The sequence below is a fragment of the Triticum urartu genome, chromosome 3, assembly GCF_003073215.2.
Source record: "Triticum urartu cultivar G1812 chromosome 3, Tu2.1, whole genome shotgun sequence".
NCBI classification, from domain to species: domain Eukaryota; kingdom Viridiplantae; phylum Streptophyta; class Magnoliopsida; order Poales; family Poaceae; genus Triticum; species Triticum urartu.
Window position 1 is genome coordinate 532,200,695 of NC_053024.1, and position 11,645 is coordinate 532,212,339.

General features: G+C 43.3%; 1 protein-coding gene across 1 annotated transcript; it reads right to left on the reverse strand.

The window, feature by feature from the left end:
* Window positions 1–8,082: 8,082 nt before the first annotated feature.
* LOC125544806 (GDSL esterase/lipase At4g10955-like) lies at window positions 8,083–11,248 on the reverse strand. Its single transcript, XM_048708572.1, has 2 exons — window positions 10,719–11,248; window positions 8,083–9,289 (listed from the first exon to the last, which is right to left on the reverse strand). Exons 1-2 carry the CDS (start codon window positions 11,189–11,191, stop codon window positions 8,296–8,298), a joined length of 1,467 nt encoding a protein of 488 aa, XP_048564529.1. The 5' UTR covers window positions 11,192–11,248; the 3' UTR covers window positions 8,083–8,295.
* Window positions 11,249–11,645: the final 397 nt, after the last annotated feature.

Genomic DNA, 11,645 nt, shown 5'->3' on the forward strand with positions numbered 1-11,645 from the left:
CTAAGTTTTTGACTCATCTGTTTTGCAAAATCTCTGCACTTTGTGATGCTCATCCACTCTATCTCATATATAACTATTCATAGGGTCAGCTGTCAGTTTGCGATATCAGACATGTCAGATCAGAGTGATAGCCAGAACAGGTCTGAAGAGCAGGTGAATCTGAGTGAGGGCACTAGTCCCTCTGACAGTTATGACGATGCAGCAGAAGTACTACTAGCAACCTGCCTCAGGCTGCTACTAGGCAGAGGAGGAAGAAAAATTCTGAGTCTGAAGATGAAGACTATGTAGCTGCCGAGGAGGAGGTCAGCTCCAAGAAAAGGGTTGTTAAGAAAGAGTTTGGCATAGCTGCTTCAACCAAGCCTGGTATGCATAAGAAGGCTCCTGCAAAGAGAGTTCCCACTTCAAAAGCCAGGGCCTCAACTCTTGAAACTTCCAAGTCAAATGTTGAAGATGTTGCTGGTGAGGGCAAGAAAAGAGAGGAAATGGTCAAGAAAACTATGGCCAAAGTCATTGGGAGATCCTCTATGATGGTAGATCCAGCTGAGGATGAAGATGAATAGGAAGAGGATGCTGCACCAGCACCCAAGGCACAAAAGCTGATGGGGGATGCCATCAAGTCTGGGGCTGCCTCCTCTAAGCCCAAGAATGCCCCCAAAGATTCTGCTCCATCTCTCAAGACTGCACCAAAGAGGAGCACAAGGAATATACCAGCTACTGAGAAGAACAAGGCCCCAGTGCTTGAGACTGAAGTTGGAAGAGGCTGAAGCCCAAGTGCTTAGGAAGCTCAAGCCCAAGATCCCAGACCATGATGACAACCATCCACTGGCTGAGAATATGAAGATCAGAAAAGATGCAGGTCTCAGACTATGGAGACAATATGATCCATATGTTGTGAGGAGAAGGACTGTTGTGGATTACAGGTTTCACACTAAGGAGCAGCAGGACTTCTATGAGACTATTCCACTAGATAACAAGCCCATTGTCTACAATATGAAGTGGGTAGACTGCAAGTATATTGACAACAACGAAGACCACTTTCCAGGAGTGCATGAGAGCTTCAGGCTATGTGGGGTAGACAAATTTGTGGGTCAGAAGTTGACCAAGTGGAATGATGAACTCATCATGCAATTCTACTCCACAGCACATATCTATCATAATGGCAAAATTATCTGGATGTCTGAGGGTACCAGGTACCAATCAACAGTTGCTGAGTGGGCTAAACTGATCAATGCCCCTGCAGAGCATGAAGATGACATAGATGTATATGCCAAGAAGAAGAAAGATCACAACTCAATGGCTAACATGTATAAGGAGATTCCTGAAAAAGTTTTGGAGACTCACAAGATGGGCTCTGTATACTATCTACTGTCTGGCCTGACCACCATCAACACAATCTTGAGGCATACTTTGTTGCCTAAGTCAGGTGATCATAGGATGATAAAAGGCCACTCCATTAACCTGCTACAGTTGTTTGATGTGCCCCAGAAGTTCAAGGTGATGAGTCTGATTGTTGAGACAATCAAGAGGACAGCTCCAGATCAAAAGAGGTCATGTGGGTATTCTCCACACATCCAGGTGCTCAGCAACTTCAAGATGGGCACATGCACTTACTTGTTGGACAAGAAATATCTTCCCTTGAGGCATGATTTTGAGGACAACACTATTGTCATGAATGCTGAAGATCCCACATCTGCAGAGGCTCAAGAGAAGAGGGAGAAAGCTAAAGCTAAGAAGGCAGCAAAGATGCCAAGTGCTGAAGAGGCTTCTCAAGTGTTCCTTAAGTCAAAGCAAGACCAACTTGGATATCTGATTCAAGCCACCTTGAGTATTGAGAAGGGATTAGCCACCCTGACTCAGAACCAAGAAAGCCTGGAGAGGATCATCGAGACTAAATTCTATGATCTTGACTTAAAAGTGACAGAGATGCAGATAGCAGTTGAGCAGCTCTAGGAAGAAGCTGAGGAGAGAAAATGGCAGGCTACCACAGATGCCTTTCAGAGAGTGCCAAGAGGACAGAGATCTGCTGCAGTGCTAGTGACTGACACAAGAGCAACTACATCAGCACTTGTAGCCACAGCATCAGTGTCACCTCCAGTTGCCACTCCACAAGCTCCAACAACTTCAACCGATGCATTCGTCCTCGGAGTCCTCTCAACGCCTCCTTCCGAAGATCAAGCCTAGAGAGACGCATAGCACTATGCATTTTTGAGCTTTTTGGTAATTTGTTGCCAAAGGGGGAGAAAGTGTATAGATCATAGGCTGAGAGAGAGAGAGCTTTTCTTCTTTTTGTCTCTTGTTTGATACTTATTTGTGTGCTTGCTTGGATGATCCCTTATCTGTGTGTGAGATACTCGTTTGATCATGTGCTTGATCATATTACTTTAATGACTGTGCTTGAATGATGCAATTATTTATCTCTTATGTATGATCATTCACTTTGCCTTGGTGATGAGTGCAATTTCATATTCTATCATTTTGAGCGCTCCACCAAGATGTATGCGACATGGAAGAGTAACCCATGATCCTAATCGATTGTGCATTTGCATTTAAAAGCAAATTTTAAATAGTGCACAAATTTAGGGGAGCTCTTATTTATCACATACTTCTCAAAGCGACGATGTATTTCAATCTTATTATCATTTGTTGAAGCTTTGATCTATATGTTGTCATCAATTACCAAAAAGGGGGAGATTGAAAGTGCAACTATCCCTGGATGGTTTTGGTAATTCCTAACAACATATAGCTCATTGAACTAATGCTTTTTCAAGATGATCATTTCAGAAAGTTCAATGATTGGCATGGCATGGACTAGGAATGTGGACCCCTCAAAATGCTAAGGACACACATTGGCAAAAGCTCAAGACTCTACATTTTCATTTTAGTGACTCATTGAGTCCATAGGAAAAGCCAATACTATTAAAAGGGGATGAGGTGTTACTTAATGGTTGCTTAAAATGCTTACTGATATGCTCCAAAAACCCTCAACCACTTCCTCATATCCACATATGTCCCAAACCAAAAGTCAAACTCGGCCCCACCGATTTGACCTATCCGGCACCACCGAGTTCATTTGACTTAGCCATAGCCAGAAACCCTAATCAGTTTGGTCTCACCGATAGGGACTCATCGAGATGGAATTGCAAACTCTCTGCTTCCCTTGTAAGATTTCGCTCTAACCGAGATGAGCGATCGGTCCCATCGAGTTCGCAACGCAAACTCTCTGTTTATTTCTCGTAACGTTTCGGTCTCACCGAAATGAGTGATCGGTCCCACTGAGTTTGTTTGACCAACTCTCTGTTTGCCTATTACAGAAATTGGTTCCACCGAGTTCATGTGATCGGTCTCACCGAGATTACGTTATGCCCTAACCCTAATGAAATCGGTCCTACCTAGTTGATCGTATCGATCTCACCGGAAAGCCTAACATTCACATTTTGAATCGAATCGGTCTGACCGAGTTTGTGTATTCGGTCTCGCCGAGTTTACTGAATTGTGTGTAACGGTTAGATTTTGTATGGATGCTATATATACCCCTCCACCCTTCCTTCATTCATGGGGAGAGCTATCAGAATGTGCCTACACTTCCAGCATATATTTTTGAGAGAGAACCACCTACTCATGTGTTGAGACCAATATATTCCATTCCAACAACAAGAATCTTGATCTCTAGCCTTCCCAAGTTGCTTTCTACTCAAATCATCTTTCCACCAAATCCAAATCTGTGAGAGAGAATTGAGTGTTGGGGAGACTATCATTTAAAGCACAAGAGCAAGGAGTTCATCATCAACACACCATCTATTATTTTTTGGAGAGTGGTGTTTCCTAGATTGGTTAGGTGTCACTTGGGAGTCTCCGTCAAGATTGTGGAGTTGAATCAAGGAGTTTGTAAGGGCAAGGAGATCGCCTACTTCATGAAGACCTACCCAAGTGAGGCAAGTCCTTCATGGGCAATGGCCATGGTGGGATAGACAAGGTTGCTTCTTCGTGGACTCGCGCAACCGTTACCCTTCGTGGGTTGAAGTCTCCATCAATGTGGATGTACGATAGCACCACCTATCGGAACCACACCAAAAATCTCCATGTCTACATTGCGTTTGCTCCCTCCAAACTCCTCCCTTTACCTTCATATGCAATGATTTGCATTCCGCTGCTATACTCTTAGATTTGCATGTGTAGGCTGATTCCTTGACTTGTGCTAAGTTGTTAAAATTTGCCAAGACTTAAAATTGGGAAAAGGCTAGATTTTTATTTGAGACTTGTGCTAAGTTGCTAAAATCTGCTTGGACATAACTCCCCCTAAATATAAGATGAAAATGCATATTCTTGGACATATGTTTTGGCAGTTTAAATTAAACCATCAAAACGTCTTACATTCCGAAACAGAGTGTGTACTTTATTTTAAAGGGAGAGGTAAATTCTGCTTCTTTGTGGGGGAGGTAAATTTTGCTTTTTAGTTGCAAAGGTAAATTCTGCTTTTTTTATAATGGGAGACGTAAATCTTTCCCTGGTAATAAAGCACGGATTGACTCCGTGGGTTCACCATCACAATACGCTTTCGCCTAGTCGTAATACGCTTTTACGATTCGTATAAACAAAATTGTAATGTAAACAAGGTGGTACTAATTTAGGGATGTCCAACGACCCTTCCTCTCGATCCCATCTAGACCTCCAACTTACCTCCACCTCCTACCACGCTCCGCCCTGTCTCATCGTGCCACGACGGAGATCGGATCTGTGGGAATCCATCACCTGTTCTAGGAGTGAGAGGACGGGGGACGCGAGGCGGCAGCGACGCTGGTGCTCCTCCAGCGAGGCGCCGGACTCCGGTGAGGCAAGAAACAGGAGGAGACGGCGGAGAACGGACCCGTGGGAATCCACCTCCTGTTCCGGGAGTGAGTAGACAGGTGATGTTGGGCGGCGGCAGTGCTGGTTTGAGGAGGTGCCGGTGCAACGTTTGCATGGTCAGGTGCACTTGGCTTCAGGCCCTGGGAGGCGCTATCAAATCCACGGCCACGCTGTTGTGTTGACCAGGACAGCCTGCTTGTGCAGTGTGCCGCGGCCGGCTACTAAAGCCAGGCAGCGGAGAGACGCAGGCCAAGGGTGAAGACGACGGGGTGCTTTAGATGGGATGCGCTTGGATGGGGCGGAGAGGTGAAAGAGGATGTGGTACAGATCAGGAGCGGTTGTGGTGCCTACATATGTGTACCCCGTTGTTTTCTCCAATCCCATAAAATATGTAGCAATTCATATTGGTCTTCTTTATTCAGGGTAAGATAGCGGAATATACCTCTTAATTTTATATTGTTCACATGCATTTACTTTATTCAACTGATGATCCGGTCTTCTTTTATTTTTGTTCCTCAATCGTAGACTCGTAATCTCGGTTGAGGCCATGCATGGAGAAGGTGAGCTTGCATTTCTGAACATGCGTTATAAACTGAATCATCAAAAAGTATGGTGATAGCCAGCATTACGGTGCTTAAAAGTATGCAATGATGATCCCAAAAGAACAATAGCTATGCAACACAGTGGTGGGCATTGACATTTTGGATTTTTGTTGTGAGTTTTGTTGAATATTTCTCTAATTAATCTTCCATCAAAAAATTTAATTAAGCTTTCCTTATCAGTATTGTCAGAGGATGATTTGACTATTGGAAATTTGATTGAAGATCTCAATGATGGCAATTTTATGTACAGTTGTTCAAATGATGGCTATTGTTGTTCAGCTCCTGCTTTCTGACCGGTAGCAAATTTTTACTTACTAAGAGGATCTACAACAAGTCCATTCAAATCCTATCCAATCATCTCGGCGGACAACCCGATCACCGTCTGGATAGGAGAGAGAAGGAAAAAGGTAACCTAACCAGACCCCCAATAGGAAAATGGATGAAAAAAAAGGGGAGCATGGTTGCGTGTGTGTGCAAAATAAGGGCTCAAAGCACATACACCCATACACTGGTTGGACGCGTCCATGAACATTTGAGAAGTTAAATTTTTTCATTGTGGTTGTAGATGCCCTAAGCAAATGTATTATTTGGGATTTTGGTCCTTCTATAAGTGTGTTTTACTTCCTACAATTGCTAATGCATTTTTTGGCCCACCGAATTTTGGTGGCTTCTTTAACCCGTTGCAACACACGGGCTCTTTTACTAGTTTTACTTATGCCCTAACAAAAAAATATAGTGGAAGGAAACAGGGAAACAAATCTCATGGATTACTATAATAATTTTAATCTCTATGAAACCAGAGATTGGATCGATCCCCAGCGGAGTCGGGTTTTTTTTTCATTTTTACCTTTTTTCTGTAAAATGAATCCCATGGACCCGTAAAATAATTTTATAATCCCATAAAAAAGGGCAGGTAAATACTGCAAAAAAAATTCATAGGACAGGTATCTTTGACCTTTTTTTCTGTCAAATGAATCCCATCGATCCCTAGAAAAAATTGAATCCCATAAAAAAAGGGCAGGTAAATTCTACAATCTTTGACCTTTTTCATTTTTACCGTTTTTTCCGTACAACAAATCTCATGGATTCCTATAATAATTTTAATCTCTATGAAACCAGAGATTGGTTCGATCCCCAGCGGAGTCGGGTTTTTTGTTTCATTTTTACCTTTTTTCTGTAAAATGAATCCCATGGACCCGTAAAAAAATCTTATAATCCCATAAAAAAGGGCAGGTAAATACTGCAAAAAAAATTCATAGGACAGGTACAATCTTTGACCTTTTTTCTGTCAAATGAATCCCATCGATCCCTAGAAAAAATTGAATCCCATAAAGAAAGGGCAGGTAAATTCTACAATCTTTGACCTTTTTCATTTTTACCGTTTTTTCCGTACAACAAATCTCATGGATTCCTATAATAATTTTAATCTCTATGAAACCAGAGATTGGTTCGATCCCCAGCGGAGTCGGGTTTTTTTTTCATTTTTACCTTTTTTCTGTAAAATGAATCCCATGGACCCGTAAAATAATTTTATAATCCCATAAAAAAGGGCAGGTAAATACTGCAAAAAAAATTCATAGGACAGGTATCTTTGACCTTTTTTTCTGTCAAATGAATCCCATCGATCCCTAGAAAAAATTGAATCCCATAAAAAAATAAAAAAAGGGCAGGTAAATTCTACAATCTTTGACCTTTTTCATTTTTACCGTTTTTTCTGTAAAACAAATCTCATGGATTCCTATAATAATTTTAATCTCTATGAAACCAGAGATTGGTTCGATCCCCAGCGGAGTCGGGTTTTTTTTTTCATTTTTACCTTTTTTCTGTAAAATGAATCCCATGGACCCGTAAAAAATCTTATAATCCCATAAAAAAGGGCAGGTAAATTCTACAATTTTTTTGTGCAGGACAGGTCTTTTTACCTTTTTTCAGTTGTTTTTTCATTTTAAATTTTTTTCTGTAAAATGAATCCCATGGATCCCTATAAAAATTTGAATCTCATAAAAAAGGGCAGGTAAATTCTACAATTTTTTTTGCACAGGACAGGTAAAATCTTTTACCTTTTTTTCTGTAAAATGAACCCCATGGATCCCTCAAAAAATTTGAATCCCATAAAAAAGGGCAGGTAAATTCTACAATATTTTTTTGCACGGGACAGGTAAAATCTACTTAACCAAATATAATAAATCAGTCATTACGAAACAAACAGGGGACTGTACTTATGCATAAAAAAGGCAGGTAAATTCTACAATTTTTTGTGCAGGACAGGTCTAATCTTTTACCTTATTTTTCTGTAAAATGAATCCCTTGGATCCCTAAAAAAATTTTGAATCGCATAAAAAAAGGGCAGGTATATTCTTTTTTTTTTGCGCATGACAGGTAAAATCTACTTAACCAAAAATAATAAATCAGTCATTACGAAACAAACGGGAGACTGTACTTATGCATAAGTTCTTTGTCAGCAACCTGCAATTTAGCGTTTTGGGGCCTTCCTCCCTCTCTCTCTTCACTTGTCATGCTACATTCCCTCAAAAAAAAAACTTGTCATGCTACAGAGCAACAAGTTACAAAACTTGGGTTCCAGGGCAGAGCATGCGAACATGGATATTATCCTGACAACAGATGCAATTGTACATTGGAATACAAAATAATAATTCAGTATTAACTAGAAATAAATTACTTAAATGGATTTATTATTAGCCCACAGTGTTCTTACATATCCGTTTGATCAACATTAACCTATACGAACAATTCGACCATGGCCATAACGAAACATCTCGAGGGGTTTCAGTTGAGGTATAAACCGATTAGAAAGAGTATTTCTAACTACCCTTGAAACAGCCATCCCCTATGACTTTGTAGGAGGTGGTACTGCTGTGGACGAGTATAGAGACTTCAGCTGCCTGTGTATAAGCTTGCTGTCAGACACAGCCAGCAGCTCCATCCCATCCGACCACCATTGCTCCAGCCCGTGCGCCTCCATGAACTTCTGTGGGCCTTTTGACGACGTGACGAAGAGCTTCGCGACCACGTCACCAGCAATCTCGCTCGCCTTGCGCTGCTGCTGCTGCTCATCCGGACCCCCGTCGGGTCCGGAGGAAGAGGGAGCATTGTAGTGGCAGCAGATGTAGTCACTGTTGTTCACATACAAGTGTGGCACCCATTTCTTCTCTGCGCGTAGTCTCTTCTTGATGCTGCCATCCTCTTTTGCACAGTCAAGCGCTGCTTCTTCCTTCAATGGCAGGCTTGCCTTCACTTTCTGCCACAGGTGACTGGCCTTCTCGCTCATGCTTCTTAGGCTCATGGCAAGTGAAACAGAAGGTGGATTGAACAGATGGCAGTCTACGAAGATTCCTTGCTTGGCGAGATCTTTGCATACCTGAAGGGCAAAGCCAGCTCCCAACGAGTGCCCTGCGACGCAAACATTTGCGCTCCCAAATCTCTCAACTGCAGCCTTCAGTGCTTCTAAAGCGCCAACATATCTCACTGATCCTTTTAAGCTCTCCCAAACCAGGAAACGTAGATCATCCTGTAGATCTCTTTTAATTGTAGGTTTCTGCAGCAATGTTCCTCGGAGAGCTAGCACGGCCCTTGGTGCGCCACTTGGTCTTAGGAGGATAAGATCAGACAATGCAGAAGACCGGTCCCACTCAAGGACGGCGCCGTATATGGAGCCATCTCTCTCGTCCACCAGTGTCTGTGTGACCTTGTACTTGAAGGGCTTCCACCATTTTGGAGCAAGGCCATCCTCTTCTCCTTTCTGATCTTGTCTGTCTATTTCAAGAAGGTAGACTGCCTGAATGAAGCATGCCATTACCATCCTTTTGTAATTTGGATCCTTCCTGCAAATCAGGCATTAGGAGAAAATGTTACATATACCTCATGTGGGAATGTCTACGTAAAGTAGGCGTTTCAGAGTCCAGAGAACCTCATTTGTTGAAGTAATTGTTAATTAAAATTACGAGAAAAGGAACATAAATCCTGTTTGAAATGGGCACTTCAACATTGGTATCAGGCTTCAAGCGTTTCAGAGTCCAGAACTTCATTTGTTGAAGTAATAGTTCATTAAAATTACGAGAAAAGGAACATAAATCCTGTTTGATATGGGCACTTGACAATGGTATCAGGCTGGCCTCATAAAATATATACATAGCAACAAGTTACAGCTTTGCAGTGATGATGTTTCGCCTATTCCCTACAGACTTCAGTTATGTTCATTTCCAATATATTTTGCCCGCAAAAGCCCTGTAAGCTGGTGTCCCCTCCATGCCAACATAGTCTTAGCAAGAATATGCAATGTGGATTTCCGTTGCTCATCATTTTACATGATTATGATACCCTTCCCGTCCCCTGATTTTTAAGTTTATAATCCAGAAAGCTCATTTTTCTATGGCCATTCCCCCCATTTTTCTGTAAACATCACTAGCGACAAATATTACCAACAAGAATCACATGATGCAAATCTTTCCCATTTTGTTGGGCTGTTTTACCTTGCAGTCTTACATACTAAGATCATACTACTCAGAGTTAACTAGCTAACTTAAATCTTTTTTTAGGCAATGAAGCAAACTTAACTTGAAGCAGAGGTTAAAAACTTCCTAAATTGCCATGAAAACAAGAGCCACACAGCTACACAAACAAAGCGGGTTAACATAAAAACATAGTTTAAAACTAGGAAGGTACGTACTAGTTTATAGTCTGCGCAAGGGAGGATGAGTAGGTTAAAGGAAACTTAACTGGTTGAATTGGTGCTTTCTTATTTGTACTCAAAAGACAAAACACAGTTCCTAAGGAAAGGTAGGAGGAGCATGTGCACGTCCGTGGCCCAGGAAACAGAAAACGAGATGGAGGGTAATCTTTTGTTTCCAGTCCTGTCATAACCTAAACTTGCAGGAAAGGTACAGCAAACCTAATTTGCACATCACACCACGGGATACTGCAAATAATAAGCAAACTAAGAGAGAGTAAATTTTGCTCTCATAATTTAATCAAGCAAAGTCGGCAGATTTCATCCCAATCAATAAACTCCCCGCAATTGCAGTTGGCAGGACGAGCATTTCAATTGGACGGCACTTCCTAAACTAATCTCGTCTCCATCTCAACAACAGACCAAAGGGCTCGGCAGACCCCCGCGAGTTCATCGAATCCACAGCGCATGCCGAACTCATCACATACCGGAGTGACCCGGCACACCCCGTTTCAATCCTGTATTATATGGCACAAGGAAAGTGCAAGATATATGGAATTATAGAGCGAGAGCGGAAAAATTACCAACTCGATCTGATGATCTCCCTCCAGTTGGGCGGCGGCAGGTTGCGGGGGCCGGAGACGTGGAAGGCGTAGGGGTGCCCCTCGACCGCCGCGTCGGCCGGGGCCACCACCACGGCGTCGCCGCCGCACCGTCCCCCGACCTCCCCCACCACCATCACCACATCCTCCTCCTCCTCCTCCCCCTCCCCCTTAACCGCCTCCGGATTCACCTCCCCTGCCGCCGCCGCGGCCGGCCCAGGCGACACCAAGTCCATCGCCATGGCGGCGCAGATCAAACCTCCCGACCGCTCCGCTCGCCGCGCGGGGGCAAGGGCAAGCGTGGAGCGCGTGAGCACGGGGGAGGACGAGAATGTCGTCGAGGGGTAGGGGCGGGGATTCGTGGGGACCGGGAGATGTGAGAGCGTCGTCTTCCTGGTGGCGTGGGAGAAGAGGTATATCTGGGATCTCGGCGGGGGGCAGCGCCCAACGGTCATGTTCGGAAGGGGAGCAGCAACTGGGGGGTTTAATGATGGGGGCGTGGCTTGGCCAAGTGGGAAACGAGTATGCCTTCCTTGTTGGCCTTCTTCCTCCTTGGCCCTTGGGGAGGAGGGTTCCGGGTCAGATTTTAGAATTTTTTGTAATGCGTTCCAGGTGAGATTGGGGTTAAGCACCGATCAGGAGGTGAACCCTCGCGGACCGCAGGAGAAACTTCCTCGCCTTTTCCATCGGTTCCCCTAATCTCCGGAGACTAGTCTGCAATAAAAGCTCGAGCCTTGTGAGTCTCTCAAGATTGATTCGTATTTTGGCTTGAGTCAGATGGATCTGCAAAGAAATGATCCAAGTATGACCGTTTTATTAACTTGAGGGAGAAACAAGTTGATCTTAAGCCAACACTATCTCACTCAATTTTAGCTCGATACCATATAATTTTGTTAAATAATCTTGATT

Bases quoted from the DNA above. Each gene is read 5' to 3' on its own strand.
- LOC125544806 (XM_048708572.1), bottom strand. From the start codon at position 11,191: ATGACCGTTGGGCGCTGCCCCCCGCCGAGATCCCAGATATACCTCTTC. The intron at 9,290-10,718 runs GTAATTTTTCCG...CCTGATTTGCAG, and splicing joins GAGATCATCAGATCGAGTTG to GAAGGATCCAAATTACAAAA.